The sequence below is a fragment of the Galleria mellonella genome, unplaced genomic scaffold, assembly GCF_026898425.1.
Source record: "Galleria mellonella isolate WM207_F2 unplaced genomic scaffold, CSIRO_AGI_GalMel_v1 utg332, whole genome shotgun sequence".
Classification (NCBI taxonomy): Eukaryota; Metazoa; Arthropoda; class Insecta; order Lepidoptera; family Pyralidae; genus Galleria; species Galleria mellonella.
This window is the reverse complement of record NW_026442080.1, coordinates 118,290-134,709: the sequence shown is the minus strand read 5'-3', so window position 1 is coordinate 134,709 and position 16,420 is coordinate 118,290. Positions and strand designations below refer to the sequence as shown.

Here is a 16,420-nt window from a genome sequence, read left to right as displayed (position 1 = left end):
AGGTAGTAGAACGAAGTTCCGAATTATTCAGCGCGTTGGTAATCAAGAAAGTGTCGTTGGAACATTGCGGCACGTACACGTGTGTCGCGTCCAACCACGTCGCGAAAGTAAACAGGTCCACTGAATTATATATTAAAGGTAAGAACTCATTTGTCTATATCATTACTAACTTTAACCCGCGCCTTTGTCCGCGACCGGGATATGTTTACTGACCAGAATAAAAAATAGCCTTTTTTTGCAATTTACAATGGCAAACAAGCTGACGGCCCACTTGAAGGAAATTCCCATTCCTGAGGACTCTAGGTGTTATTCCTCTTTTTTTTTTTTTTTCTTCAAACTGACAACACAGGGGGCAAACACAACTGCATGCACAAATGGGACACCTACATTGAAATAATAAGTGACTAGGCCGCCCATGATCACCCACAACACCAGCGGCATTGCAGGTAGTTGCTGCCGGAAACCTTTGAAAAGAGAGATTTATAATATCTTTTTTTGAAGGTTATGTTGTCGTAATCGGTTCGGACCAATACTGCTGCTGGAAGTTGATTCCAAAGAATGGTTGTTGCGTGGAAGAAAGTGCCTTGAAAAAAAACGGTGGAAGACCGCCATTCGTCCAGATGATTGGGATGAAACTTTAGTTTGTGGCGGGTTGTACGGTGGTGAAAATCAGCAGCAGGTATCATTTGTTACAATTATATAACAATCCCCATGATAATTAAGTTACAAAAGAAGATTTTTACAGAGACGCAACATCTCTGCGCAGTTCTCTCTATCTGGGTCTCTCTCTCTCTCTCTCTCTCTCTCTCTCTCTCTCTTTCAGTAAGGCGTTGACTATCGATAATTCGAGCCGCCCTACTTTGAATGCGGTACTAAAATAGAAGGAGTTGGTACTTATTGGCGCTCCTTTTGTACCACAGGTGAGAACAGTATTCCATATGCGGCCTGACTATGGGCTTTATATAATTTCAGGCGGTGTTCTTACATGAAATATCGTCTCACCCTATTGAGCACTCTAACTTTTTGTGAAGCTATCTTAGCCATTCTCCTCCAGATGACCGCAAAACTGACGTCGCAAGATATATCAACGCCCAGAATTCCTAGACTTGACTTTTTATCAAGGGAAGTGCCAACTGAAAGTGAGGAGATACGACAAACGGCGTCTTTTTAACAGGTTAAACGCGCAGATTGTGTCTTTTTCGGGGTTAAATTGGACAAGATTTTGTTCACCCCAGATCGAAACTTGATGGAGTGAAGTTTCGATTTCAGACATTAAGTCTAAAAACGGCAAAAATCGGTATGTGCCCGCGAGATCTTTGCATGACCGGTATATAATGTATCTCCTGTACTGTCGTCCGCATAACAATGAATATTACTTATCTGTAACATATCATTGATATGCAGAAGAAACAGAGTCGGAGATAGTACACAGCCTTGCGGGACACCAGCATTCAAAGGTTTTAAATCAGAGCATGCACCGTCGACTACGACCTTAATGCTACGTTCCTTGAGAAAACTGGCGACCCAAATGCACAGTCTCGCAGGCAACCCAAATGAAGGTAACTTTGAAAGCAGCGCTCTATGCCACACCCGATCAAAGGCCTGCGCAATATCCAGACTAACTGCTAAGGCCTCTCCCTTACTCTCGATTGCCACTGCCCATCGGTGTGTTAAGTAAGCTAAAAGATCACCGGCCGAACGTCCCTGTCGAAAGCCATACTGGCGATCACAGATCAGCCGGTGCTCTTCTAGGTACCGGAGCAGTTGACGGTTAATGATGGATTCCATAACCTTCGAGAATAAGAAAGTGATAGCTATGGGCCTATAGTTAGCTGGATCTGAAAATCTCCCTTTTTAGGGATCGGATGCACCAGAGCAGTCTTCCAAAACTTTGGGACAATGCCCGATGAGTAGCTAAGCCGAAAAAATATATAGTAAGAACCGGAGCCAACTCTGGTGCGCACGTCTTTTAAGCACAATTGGAGGAATACCATCAGGCCCACTCGACTTATGGATTTCGAGGGAGAAAAGTGCTCTACGCACTGAGCTATGCGTATATATTTAATGTCAGGCATAGAGCTCCTACAACACGTGATGGTCGGTGGTGGTTTCTCCCCGTCATCCAATGTCGAGTTTGACGCAAAGATGGATCCAAGAAGATCGGCCTTTTCTTTAGCGTTCTGGGCATTGTAACGAGTCATCCTCCTGCGCAAAGGTGGAAAGGATGACTTACAGAAATTCCCTTTTACAGCTTTGGCAAGAGACCAGAAAGCTGTTAAGAGTCCCAGATTCAAGCAAACTAGCCAGTCTCTTGCCAATTCTACTAATATGCAATATGGAAAAAATGCTGACTTTTTATGTGGCTATAACTCTTTTGAAAGACCTAGAGGCAGAGTTATACTTCTTTTTAAGAGCACTGGTGTTAGGATCTCGCGACGCCACACCTTTAGCCCAGGTTAGGAAGCACTCCTGTTTCAGACGAGATGCTGTTCTACAGGAGGCTCCATACCAGGGCTGGGATTTCCCATCCGACGGGCATTCACAAAGTTGGAATAAATAATTCCATTCCCTGAAGCACCACATCAGCAATGGAATCGGCAATGGCGTCGGGATCATCCATGTGAAGAAACAAGCCTCCATGGGTAAGATGCGAAAAAAATCCGCATCTCATCCCAATCTGCCGACCTGTAGTGCCAAATGCGACGTCTACCCGTAGAACGAGGTGGAGTCGGACTCGTAAGAGGCACTTATTTCCGATTAAACAGTGATCCGAAAATGCTTTATCTAATGCGGGGCTTCGACGGAGATCACATAGTTGTCTGGGTGGGTGGTCAGCAGAAGGTCCAGCAGTGAAGGTGAATGGTCCAACACATCAGGGATTCGCGTAGGCGAGGAAACAAGCTGTGTCAGACCATAAGCCAAAGCAAAGTCATGAACAGATCTTCCCGCATAGTCGGTTGTACGCGAACTCAAGCCATTCGGCATGGTGGGCATTAAAGTCGCCAACAATCACGACTTCAAATTGTATTTTAAGGAATCTTTCTCAAGCAGGGAATCTGTAGCCATTTGGACGTGCTCAATTAGTTGGTCGGTTTCAGTGTTACCGCTGTGGGACCTGTATAAAATAGATGCGGGCATGGTCATTGCAATCTACGCGCAGCCATAGAATGGACAGGTCCGTACCTTCAAGAGTCCCAAGGCGTCGACAGCAGATATCCTCTCTGACATACGCACATATACCGGCACGCGAAACAAAACAATGTTCAAGCTTATTACATGTCCCGGGTAGGTCAGGTATGATGTTTCGTTAGGAGGGGATATCTGTGTCTCCGTGAGGAAGAGCTCCGGCTCTCTCGCCGTTTCTAACTGTCTCTGTGTACAGCGTCTCAGGTTTGAATGAATTCCCTGCAATATTACAGCGTTCAGGTTTGAATGAATTCCCCTAATATTCCTCTGTACCCTGAAAATTCACTGCCATATCCCACTCTTCAAACTGAAACACAGCCATGCAAACACAACTGCTTCACGGTCGAAACACAAATGGGACAGCCTACAATTGAAATAATAAGTGTCATGTCGTATAGGGAGGTCAAAGGTATGACATGAAATAGAGCTAGCTGGAAGAAAATTCATGAATTAGTTGCACCGACAAAAGGAAACTCTTAAATGAAAAGAGAGGTTTAAATTAATATCTGTGTTTTTGACAGAAAATGTATGTAGTAATAATAATATTACAGTGGCACCAAAGTGGCTGGAGGAGCCGACCAATTCTTCTCTGCTGCTGGGCCGGAGAGGAACAGTCTCTTGCAGCGCCAGCGGGTACCCTCAACCTCAAGTGCATTGGATGAAAAAAGATGGTAAAATCCTTCATTTATTTTCCATTTTTTAAATAAATATTTTTCTGTTCCGTAATCTATTTCGTTACCCTCATGTCGTCTTGAAAAAATTGAAAAAAGAACTGTCACAGATAAATTATTGTAAATACTCCCAACCAAAGACCGGGGGGGAAAGGGATTGCAATGGAGTAATGGAGCAATGGAGTTTGATAACCTTATTGTTAGCAATATGCCCTATTAGGTCGACCTCCACGTGGTTCCCCCTGGAAACCATCGTGAACAATTCTTGTTGAATTCGTCACGATGGGCTAAGTGACCTGCTTCATCCTCACCTATCATCCTTCACTGGTGCCCCGCCGGTGTATACCGATAGCGCAGGTGGGGTTACCATTCCATTATCAATCATTAAGAAAAAAAAAAAACAGTAAAAAATCAGTTAAATAAATTAAAAACGTTATTTTTTTTTTCCAGCTATTTTAGGCACGTGGCAACCAGTTTTAGAATTGGCTGGTGGTGGTATACTAAGTCTACCAAATGGTACTTTAGTCATAGAGGAAGTATCCCTCACCGATGAAGGACTGTATTCTTGTAACGTCGAGAATGGAGTGGGCCAACCGCTGAGCAAGACTGTCTGGATGAGCGTTAACAGTATGTATGAGTATTCCTTATATACATTTAATGGCTTTCAATTTATAAAAAGACATATTTATGCTGTCTAACTTTTTTGGAAGAATTATTATTTATTTATTTATTTAACTCTTTATTGCACCAGAAACATAAAAATAAATAATGACATTAACAATTCAAGTGAAATACAGTAACCTAAAGTGCAAATTAAAATATACACATAAAGGTATAAAAGGCGATCTTAACGCTAGGGCAATCTCTTACAGACAACCTTTTGTTAAAGGAGAACAGATAGAAGTGGGTAGGCGACGCAAGAGTGGATTAATATTTTTTACGTACATAAAATACAATCTTAATTTTTTTTTCTGTAATAAAATTAGACAATTATTTGTATATACAATTTATTCAATTTAAGTTTTTTTTTATACGACTTAGAATGGCAAACAAGCTGACGGCCCACCTGATGGAAAATGGTAACCTTCGCCTATAGACATGAGCAGTACCATGGACATAACAGTACTGTTTCGCCCATAATACCCCCATGCGTTGCCACTCCTGAGCACTTAGGTGTTATTCCTCTGTAGCCTGTAAATTCACGCCATATCCCACCCTTCAAACCGAAACACAGCCATGCAAACACAACTGCTTCACGGTAGAAACACGAATGGGACAGAGGTACTGCCTACCAATAAACGACTTTTGTACAAAGTCTCCCAACTGGTACTTGATATAGATAAACTAAATAAATCTGGTATAGATAAACTATAATAATTTACCTGTGTTGTTTTGACGTTTCGACTAAGTTACTTCAACCGTGGTCATGAACAGATGTTTGCGCTACACGTCTCTACTTCCGAGGCGGACGTTTTTTCTTCTACCAACTCATTGTACTACATTGTGATGTAAATAACAATACATGACAACGGCCGACGGAAACTTAGTAGAAACATCAATATAATTCAGTAAATTATCGTTATTTAGGTGTTGGAGGGATGGGCAGCAGCTTCTCTCTTAAAACATCTGTAAAAACCTAACTGCCAGTTAACAACCCGCCTGCCAAGCGTAACAACTACTGGCAAAACTCTTCTTATGGCGAAGGCTTATGTTCAACATTGAACAGTTAACGGCTAAAAATAATAAATAAAAAATATCGTAGTTTACCTAAAGCATCGCGTTAATTCTAAGTCATGTAATATGATTGTGAAAGCTTAAAAGTTAATATTAATAAAATTAGATAATTCATAGTAGAATAATATAATAAAATAGCTAGAACATTTATCGATTATTTATTATTGAACGTAATACGCGACATGCCAATATTCCACCGAAATCCAACCTGGTAAAGAGAGTGAGCTACCAACATCATTTGGATTAATTTAGAATAAATTAGAAAATATTACCAGAAAAAAACGCAACTACAATAAAAAATATATATATAGAAAAGAACTGGCTCAGCTGATGTTATGAGTGTCCCAGTGCAATGTGTACAGCTGCACAGCGCTGGTTTTCAGCCAGTCCCTTCAGTCAATCGATTTGATTTGTTATCGGCGTTTTCCATTGCCGTAAAGGTAGTTGAAAGTTTTCATTTGGACACATAATTTTAGTGTCGGCCAGAGTCACACTCATGCCCTTTTTGATCTGTAACTGGCATTATACCACTAGTTTTAATGTATTTAGTATTAATATACACCTACGTGGTTTCTGAATACTAATGTAACATAATTTCTGCAATTCTATATTTTTGTAATAATAAATAAAAAAAAAGTTATAATAATCAACCACGACATGTATATACATAAGGAAATAAAATGAAAAGTATAGATTAAAAATGATTATTTTAAAACATAAAAAAATTTGTTATTTATCATAATTTTTATTAGACTAATATTTCTAAGACTTATAAGTAAATTAACTGTTGGCACATTTGTTTGAATTACAGAACCGGTACATTTCGAAATATCGTCAACAAACCTGACTTCCCGTCTGGGTCACCCTGTCACTTTAGAATGTCGACCGTTGGGAGATGAGCCCATAAGAGTGACATGGGTGCACGATGGGAACCATGTGGAATTTCAAAATCAAAGGTAAGTAATGTTTTTACAAAATTCGAATTTGCTAAAAGTCCGTCAATGTGTCTATTGATACATAATTACTATATAATAACATTATAAGTGCATTAAAGGAAATCATTAGATGCAGGTAGTTCAAAACTGTCCCTAATGGTTGTCTAAGAAAGAAGTCTATATTCATCAATGGAGAATTAGCGATTGAAATGACGACGATGATGATTATCATGACGATGATGACAAGAAATGACAAGAAGAACAGTAAATTGTACATAATGTACTGTTTCTCTTTTTTTTTTTTTGTTTGTGATTGTGCCTCAAAAAAAAAACGAAATAACTTCAGTTGTGGCAAAATCAGTTTTTTGATCTGAAAATTAAACTACTGGATGAATTTTCATAAATTTTTTTTGGAATCAATCTGTAAATACGAGTATATCCTTTTAAATGAAACAATAATTTTCCAATTCGGTTTAGATCTGATAGAATTATGAGATAAGAAACATAAATCAACAATACAACAGAAATGATAAACTTCTTTTTGAAGTCGTTTGAAAATGTACCTGTTTCATTCCAGGATGAAACATTCTGAATCGAAGACAAACCAAGGAGTGTTCAGTGCTATAAGCTTTCAATATTCTGAGGCGAGTGACGCTGGTTTGTACCAATGCAGAGCTAACAACCCATATGGGGCCGCCACATTCAATATACAATTAACAATCTTAGGTAAGTCAATACAAATTTATCTTCCTGTAACAATAACTTGAGAACAATTTGGCTTTATATGTATTTCATGTACTAATTTCATTTCATTTATTTATTTATACTTTATTGTGCACACTTATAATACATAAAAATATGACAGAGGTAAGTAAATGTACAAAGGTGAGCTTAACTCAAAGAGTTCTATTCCAGCAACACCCAAAGTGGGAAAGAACATCAAAGTAAGCGGGTAGAGCGGTGTGCAATATTGTGACAATTTTCAAACAAAATTATTGCACTGAAATATGTAATTTGTCATTTCTTAAGTTGATGATTTTAAAAATACATATAATACAATATGATTTAAAATCTAAAAGTAAAAAGTTGAAAATTTTCATCAAAAAACGTTGGTTCAAAACGATAGATTTTTAAATCTCTCATGCTAAGCTCATTTTTTTTGGTATTATTTTCGAACTTTTTATTCACAAAATTTTTATCCTAATACTATTAATTTTTGGATGTATGTTACTCTTTCACACAAAAACTACTAAACGGTTTTGAATGAAAAGTACTTAAATAAGTTTTATCCTAACATAGCACATAGGATTCATTATGTGATTGATATCAATACGAGTAAAACCGCTGAATGAAATTAGTATACTCTATTTTATTGGTAAATTCTTAATTTTGCATACAGCTAACGAATTCAATATAATGTAACTAATTCAAGTACATATCTTTCAGAGCCACCTACTCCACCATCAGACCTTCGTATACAGACGGTCAGGTCTCGGACTGCAGTGGTGTCATGGCGGGACACTCTGCGAGCTAACGCGAGGCACTACACTGTACAATACGTGGTCACCCAGTACGGGGACAGTGTGTGGGAGCATGCCACTAACGTGAATGTTACTAGGTAATGTTATTAAAAACAATAACAGCGTTGCCAGATGCGAATTTTGATTTTTACCCAAATGTCAAATATTTTTCTCCAAATCGACACAATTTGTATGATTTTTACCCCATCACAAAGTTATGTCGTTTTTTATCGTTTTGCCATGTGCCGCAAAATAAACGACAAAAGTCATTCCTTCTGTTTCTTACTTTTCCCTTGAATGATATATTTTATGTCTAAACAGAGTTTACAAATACTAAAACTATTATTTAAAATTCCCAAAAAAGTACTCGATCTGGTAACGCTGCTTAGTTCTATTAAGAGAGTTCATGCTTAAATTTTTGTTCAAATTTATCGTAATGTGGCAATTTCATAATTAAATATATCAATTCTCAATGAAAATTGAACAATTTTCTTTGCTTCTGAAAAAATTTTCTTCTATCTGAAAAGATACTTTCACCTCCAGTCCCATAGGAATTTAAACAAAATCAGTTAAAAAATTTAATATTTACATCAAAACAACTGGTCGTAAAACTAAAAATCAAATCTTTTTGTAGTATGGATAAAATCATATTACGCCGACCCCAAATGATTGGGACAAGGGTAGGAAGATGATGATGATATCAAAACAACTGGCTTTGCCACAATTCAAATCGGTTTTTTTTAAAACGTAATCATAAATTATGATGATTCTTTTTGCAGTCGAGTCAATTACTTCCGTGTTGATCCCATACATATATAAATTTTACAAGATGTGTTTTTTTTTTCTAAATAGAAATACCACTTTGTCTACGAACACGTTACAGGAAAGACACAGAGATCCGTCAAACGGTAGAACTGCAGAATCTACGGCCGGCGACCGCGTACGGCGTCCGCGTCGCAACCGGCAACCAAGTTGGCATCAGTCAGTTCACGTTACCACTGCACTTCACCACACACGAAGAAGGTAAGCTTACACCTTTTATTTATTTATTCATCTTATACATATAAATAAAATTGGAGTGTCTGTTTGTAATATTGAAACAACCGTTTTTGAAATTGAAATAACATGTTAGGTTACGTTTTTGATATTGAAATAACATGGGAGGTTAGTCCCCATCGCTGTCAATATACCTTATCAGGTCGTTGAATTCTTTATGATGGACTAACTGACCTGCCTTTCATCCTCACCAATCATCTGTCACTGATGCCCTGCCAGTGTCTACCAATAGCGCAGACGAGTTTACCGTTCCATTATCAGCCTTAAAAAAACTCCTATAAATACATACAATTATTTACTTTTCAATGATTCTTCGTGATTCTTTCAGCACCGTCATCACCGCCAGTCAACTTGCAAGTGGAACAAACGGAAAATCCCGGTGAACTGTACGTGTCATGGCTACCGCCTCTTAAGGATTCACACAATGGGATCATCATGGGTTACCATTTAAAAGCTGTCCCTCAAAACGGTGAAACAGGTAAGTAATAATATATTTATTTATTTATTTATTACATTTTAATACACTTAGTGTAAGTGACTTAACACAATATGACGTTATTTACAGTCGACTGTAAACAGGTATATACAATGTGACATTTAAATAATTGGCTTCCTTTTCAACCGACTTTAAAAAGAAGAAGGTTCTCAATTCGGTTGTATTTTTTTTTATATTTTTTATCTCATAACTCCGTCAATTCTAAAACAATTTGGAAAATTTTCTTGTATATTCCATAGAAATGTTATCAAAATTTTTCAATGCTTTAATTCTTGGAACGAAATAATTGGTATTGTCATGATTGAAGTTTTTTTTTTTTTTTGTGGGATACAATCTTTAATTATAAGCGGTTTTTTTTCAATGTTATGATAATGTAATGGTAACCCCGCCTGCGCTAACGGTATACGCTAACGGGGCACCAGTGAAGGATGAATGCAGATTAGTTAGCACATCGTGACTTCACTAGAAATTAACCATGATGATATTCAAAGGAGACCGCGTGAAGGTCGGCCTGACTAGGTTTATATCCAGAAATACATAAATACACCCGTTCGCGAGCATGACGAAACAAAAATACTCATTAATACATATATTTTATTAAATTGGGATCGAACCCGTAACGAAGAATAGACTTCGTATTGAATTTTACATTACCAATCTAACGAACTTATTAAAAAATTTCAGACGCGAACGACAAGAAAACTCTGAAAGTGATGCAACAGTCTGGCAAGCAAGAAACATTGCTAAGTGGCTTACTCAAGAACACGAGGTAATATTTACTTTTTTATACTACTATAGTGGCAAACAAGCATACGCCCCGTCTGATGGTAAACGGAATTATATGTATAATTATGTTAAAGCAAATGCTGTGAATACCTATAATAGGCATGTGCATTAATATTGTATTGTATTTAATGTTTGTTATATGTGTTATAATGCAATGTGCTGTTGGTGTTCATTTAAATAAATAAATAAAGCTATGGACTCCTGTGACACCAAGGATGTCACACGCGCGTTGTCAACCCTTAACCCTTAAAAGCCTGATTTTTTAAATCAAATTAAAAAAATATATAAGTGTACCCTTTACTGTGTTTACTAATGGGGAAAAAATAGTAAAAAAAAATCAAAACGATATTTTTATATATTTATTTTGAAAAAAAAAACATTTGGTAACATGTAAACAGCCAAATATTAAATTAAAATCGATTGTAGGTGCCCAATGCGATTTATAACCCCAGTATCCAATTTGAAACTTCAGGTATTTAAGGGTTAAACCTTAATATCCCCTTTTTGAAGAACCCCATGCTGTAGTCTCTAGGGAAAACCTCGGCAGGGAGCTCATTCCATAACCTGAGTGTTCGTGGGAGAAAACATCTCTGAAACCGCGTTGTACGCGACCATTTAGGCTGTAAGGTATGAGGGTGAACTCCCTGTCGATGGCGAGCCGTGAGGTTTCTCCAGGGTCGGCAACGCGCGCGTAATACCTCTGGTATTGCAGGCGTTCATAGGCTACGGTAACCGCTTACCATCAGGTGGGCCGTATGCTTGTCTGCCACCTCAGTGGTATAAAAAAAGAACAATAGGAATTTTAATTAGTCATTATTATTATTATTTTCAGATATTCAATATCGATATCGGCGTTCAATAATGCTGGGTCCGGACCGTACTCACTGCCGGTGTTTCAAGATACTCGGGAAGGAGGTGAGATTTTTCCTAATAAACAAAATAAACAAAATGAATGAATGAAAACTCTTTGTTCCCTTCAAAGAATGATACACATGATAAAGATTAACAATATGTATACAAATAAAATTAATAATTAATTACATTATTAATTAAATAAAAACAAGATAAAGAGACAAAAATGGACGACCTATATATTGATTTACAAATGATGTTGCTATACAAAATCTACATTATAATTATTCTACTTTTATAACACGTAATTTCGCTTTATAAATCGTAATATTTATGTTGTGGACTATTTACGAACTTTGTGAAAAAATTTAAAACTGTTATTTTGAAAAAAACAAATTGAACAAAATATATTATACACTAAACGATTATTTGAATGACAAGCGTGCATGGTGTTAATTGATAATGGACGGGTTTTTTAATTAAAAAAAAAAGTTTTATTACACATAGTATATTTAAATAAACATGCATAATTTTAATAAAGGTTTGAAGGAGTAGCAATTAGTTATTTATAATGTTACTGCAAAATCAGTTTTTTTTTATTTCAGCTCCCAGAGAAAGCGCCATCTTCAGTGGAATGTACTGCGGTTTCCTCTACATCGCTGAGGGTCGGTTGGCAGCCGATTGTGTTGTTTGGTCAAGGCAACTCGCTCGTAGGATACACCGTGCTTTATACAACTGAAGGTACATTTAAATACCTTTCTCTATTTTTCGTCCCCAGTATTAGTATATATACATACTTTTATCCCGCGGCTTCGTCTGCATCAATGGGTTTATAAAGTACAGTCAACGCTCTATATAAGCAAACTCTCTATAAGCAAAATTTATATTTTATTTATTCTACTCGGCTTAGTAAAATAAATAAGTAAAAATATTTTCCCAAAGAGGGTTGACGTCAGGCAGGTGGCCGGTTGTAAAACTAAAAACCAAATCTTTTTGTAATATGGATAAAATCATATTACGCCGACCCCAAATGGTTGGGATAAGGGTAGGAAGATGATGATGAAGATGATGATTTTCCAAACGGTAAGTATTTTTATACTCCTTTTTTTTCTATAAGCAACTTTTCGCAATTAGATTTTTTTTTTATGAAATTGGTTCAAATGAGTTGCTTATATAGAGCGTTCTCTGTATTAGCTTTTTACCGCGACTTCGCTCGCGTGACCGGGATATGTTTACTGGCTGAGATAAAAAAGAAGCCTATAACCTTGTCCATCCCATACAGTATGTGTATAAAAAATTGTATAATATATTTTTTTATACAACTTAGAATGGCAAACAAGCTGACGGCCCACCTGATGGAAAGTGGTAACCGTCGCCTATAGACATGAGCAGTACCATGGACATAACACAGTATACTGTTTCGTCCATGATACCCCCCATGCGTTGCCATTACTGAGGACATAGGTGTTATTCCTCTGTACCCTGTAAATTCACGCCATATCCCACTCTTCAAACTGAAACACAGCCATGCAAACACAACTGATTCACGGTTGAAACACGAATGGGACAGAGGTACCCAAGCAATCGACTTTTGTACAAAGTCTCCCTCTGGTGGTGAAATAATTATATTTTGTATGATATTAACCAGACGCTAAGTAATAACAAACATATTTTTATACTTATATTATTAGTATGAAAGTCGTCATCGTCATCAATAACCCAATGGGACAGTCTTTTTTTCTATATGGGATTAAAAACCACATAGGCTACAAATTTTTCCCGGTCAATGAACGTATCTTATCTCAGTCAAACTAGTAAGCTGTAAACTGTAATCTTTCTACAGACGGCACCTGGTACAACCAGACATCACTGCACACAGAGCTATACCTTCAGAACCTGATGAAGTACACCAACTATACTGTGAAAGTGGCTGGCTTCTCCAATTTCGGTTCGGGGCCGTATTCATACCCAATAATCTGCGCTACATTGCAAGATGGTAAGTTACAATACATTTGTGTATTTTAGGTTACAATATATATTATATGTAAGATCAATGGTTTACAATATGTAAATTAGTTGCTCCGTGTTACTACGTATTTAAAACTTGTGTTACTACGTATTTTTCTTAAAATTATGATAAATAAAAAATTATAACACCGTTATCTATAAAGAACAGCGTAGCAAGATTTTTTTTTTATGAATTTTTTACATCCAGGATTAATATTTTTTATAAATACTTATGAATAATGATTAACCTCATTGCCTGTCTTCCATGATGTAATAATTTCTTGTTTGCCTAAACTACCCTCACATTACTTGGCGTTGGTGTTACAATTATTTAATAAAAAAATATTTATTTATATTTATTTATTCAATCTGTCAATCCTACTCATTCATGCACATTCGTTCATCATCATTCATTATACGTTCCGTTCGTTCATCATATATATATATATATATATATATATATATATATATATATATATATATATATTTATATATATATATATATATATATATATATATATATATATATATATATATAAAAATATCAGAAAAATTCATTAACATTATCGTTGTAATCGAAGCGTTTGGCGTTCCATCGTTTCTGCCTATCCTAATGGGAGACAGGCGTGACAGATATGTATGTATGTATGTATGCCCATTTTGATATCCTCCAAATCTAATATACACGTATTAAATATCCAAAGTTAAGCCAATATATAAAAATTATAAGTGCAATTTATATATTGCTATGTATTACAATTTATTAAAAGAATACCTTCAGTTCCAGGGTCTCCAGCCGACATCAAAGTGCTGGTGCTCTCCTCGACATCTCTCCTCGTGAGTTGGAAGAGACCTGAACATCCTAATGGGGAACTCTTGTATTACACCATATATGTAAAGCCCACGTCCAGGTTAGTAATCATTAATTAGTATAAGTAAAATCGAAGTTTTTGTCTATAAGAGAATGATATAGTACATTATTGCAGCGGCCAGCAACTGAAGCATTGATGGACGAACGTGCAAATGTGGCCGAGGCGTTGCCGAGGCACACATACATGAGTCCATTAATGCCTAGTTGTGGCCAAGGCTTGTATAGTACTTTTCGCAAACAATGCGCGGAAATCAAAAACTCAACTTTACTTTTTAAGTTTAATGACGAATAATGAACAATAATAATTTTTCACGCGCCATTTTGTTCCTTTGTTTTTTTTTTTTTAATAAACAGCTTTCTATTTGCAAGCCAGTTCGAAATTGAAATAAAACTTTTTATTAGTTACCTCCTTGGTAGCCATGTTTCGAAATAAAAGGTCATTCCATTTTTAAATTACAAAACAGATATGAGTTAACATAGTAATTTATCTGGCCGCAAAACACGACAGATATGGATTTTCATACAACTTTTGCCGGCCGCTGCCCGCATGTATCTGGACAGTACGGCAATTTTGATTTATCTCTAAGAAAATTGTCAAAATAATGCTCACATTTCTAAGCATGTTTGAGAAAAGAATATTTTTTTTTATTTCTATAGTCAGGGTCAAATACTCATTTGTTGTATTGAAAATGAAAACTATTAGGAGACAGTAACGCGAGTTGCATGTACAGAAAAAAAAACAGTTTAGCGCCATCTTTCCATACTTAAACAAACATCAAAATACACCTAGAAAGTGACTACTAGCATTTTCATACAACTTATTATCATTGCAATTTCAAAAAGAATCTTCCTTACATTTTACTACGTAAATAGGTAACTATAGTAAAACAAAAACAGCTAAGTTGGCAGTAAAATATTTAAACTGTCATTAAAACTGGATAAGGTCCAGACAGCGACCCTCCTATATAAATAAACTAACTAAAAATCAAGCATGCTTATCAGTTTGTACAAAATTCTGAACTACTTAACATAATTAGATAGCACAACATAAGTTTGTACTACTTGTTCATAGATGGCACTATGTATAATACCAATATTAGTCGACGATTAGTTTAGCGCCATCTTTCCATACTTAAACAAACATCAAAATACACCTAGAAAGTGACTACTAGCATTTTCATACAACTTATTATCATTGCAATTTCAAAAAGAATCTTCCTTACATTTTACTACGTAAATAGGTAACTATAGTAAAACAAAAACAGCTAAGTTGGCAGTAAAATATTTAAACTGTCATTAAAACTGGATAAGGTCCAGACAGCGACCCTCCTATATAAATAAACTAACTAAAAATCAAGCATGCTTATCAGTTTGTACAAAATTCTGAACTACTTAACATAATTAGATAGCACAACATAAGTTTGTACTACTTGTTCATAGATGGCACTATATATAATACCAATATTAGTCGACGATCCCAATGACATTCGATCATCATTTTTAAGCTAACAACAAAACTTCGTTTATGATACAATTTTTGCCAGCGTTATATATAAGAGGCTCGTAACTGGAAAATTATTATTTCTTTACAGGAAATATTAAAAACACACCAGAATTATAACAAACAATTACATCACGTATTTATATATACTCAAACACTCTTAAATTTCTTAAACTAACTCCCTTATTCATAAAAATCGTGCAATAAATGATTTGATTTGATGTGATTTGATTTGAAAAAAATTAAAACCTACAAACCTAAATTAACTATTACAAAATTTTGTCACTTTCTTTCAAATTAGAAATTTAGCACAAAAGAAAGAGACGTTCAATAACTAAAATAGGTTCATGAGAGGTTTGACGTTGTCACTATTCCCGCCATTTTTCTCTTCTAATGGCCTAAATAAAAATCTATATTATAAATCTAATAATAATTCTTCTTTTGGCCTCGCGTAAAAACCCAAGCAAATTTTAAACAACCAGTAAGTGGCATTTTGTCTAGTGGCTAGTTGCAAAAACTTCCCAATTTAGACATTTTAATCGCAAATGAATAGTAATAAAAATGTAAAATAAGACATAGTTTTCTTGAATATATATATATATATATATATATATATATATATATATATATATATATATATATATATATATATATATATATACTCAAATTTTATTCATTGTTGTATTTTTGTTTATCATAATCGTAATAATCTACAAAAAAGTTAGACTTTTCGCAAGTAAGTAATAATATTACAATTCCAATGTTAGACGTAAACAATTTTGAGTTTAATCGTTTTGTGTCTCCA

At 35.7% G+C, this 16,420-nt stretch overlaps 1 protein-coding gene across 1 annotated transcript in view; it reads left to right on the top strand.

Annotated features, from left to right (window-relative positions):
• LOC113523563 (cell adhesion molecule Dscam2-like) overlaps positions 1-16,420 on the top strand; it is a 224,877-nt gene that overhangs the window by 183,473 nt on the left and 24,984 nt on the right. Inside the window, exons 15-27 of the mRNA XM_052896763.1 lie at positions 3-138; positions 3,738-3,857; positions 4,308-4,484; positions 6,403-6,547; positions 7,104-7,252; positions 7,973-8,144; positions 8,930-9,069; positions 9,431-9,580; positions 10,283-10,367; positions 11,217-11,299; positions 11,843-11,977; positions 13,080-13,232; positions 14,025-14,154. Coding sequence (XP_052752723.1) covers positions 3-138; positions 3,738-3,857; positions 4,308-4,484; positions 6,403-6,547; positions 7,104-7,252; positions 7,973-8,144; positions 8,930-9,069; positions 9,431-9,580; positions 10,283-10,367; positions 11,217-11,299; positions 11,843-11,977; positions 13,080-13,232; positions 14,025-14,154 — 1,775 coding nt within the window. The remainder of the gene's footprint in view (positions 1-2; positions 139-3,737; positions 3,858-4,307; positions 4,485-6,402; positions 6,548-7,103; positions 7,253-7,972; positions 8,145-8,929; positions 9,070-9,430; positions 9,581-10,282; positions 10,368-11,216; positions 11,300-11,842; positions 11,978-13,079; positions 13,233-14,024; positions 14,155-16,420) is intronic.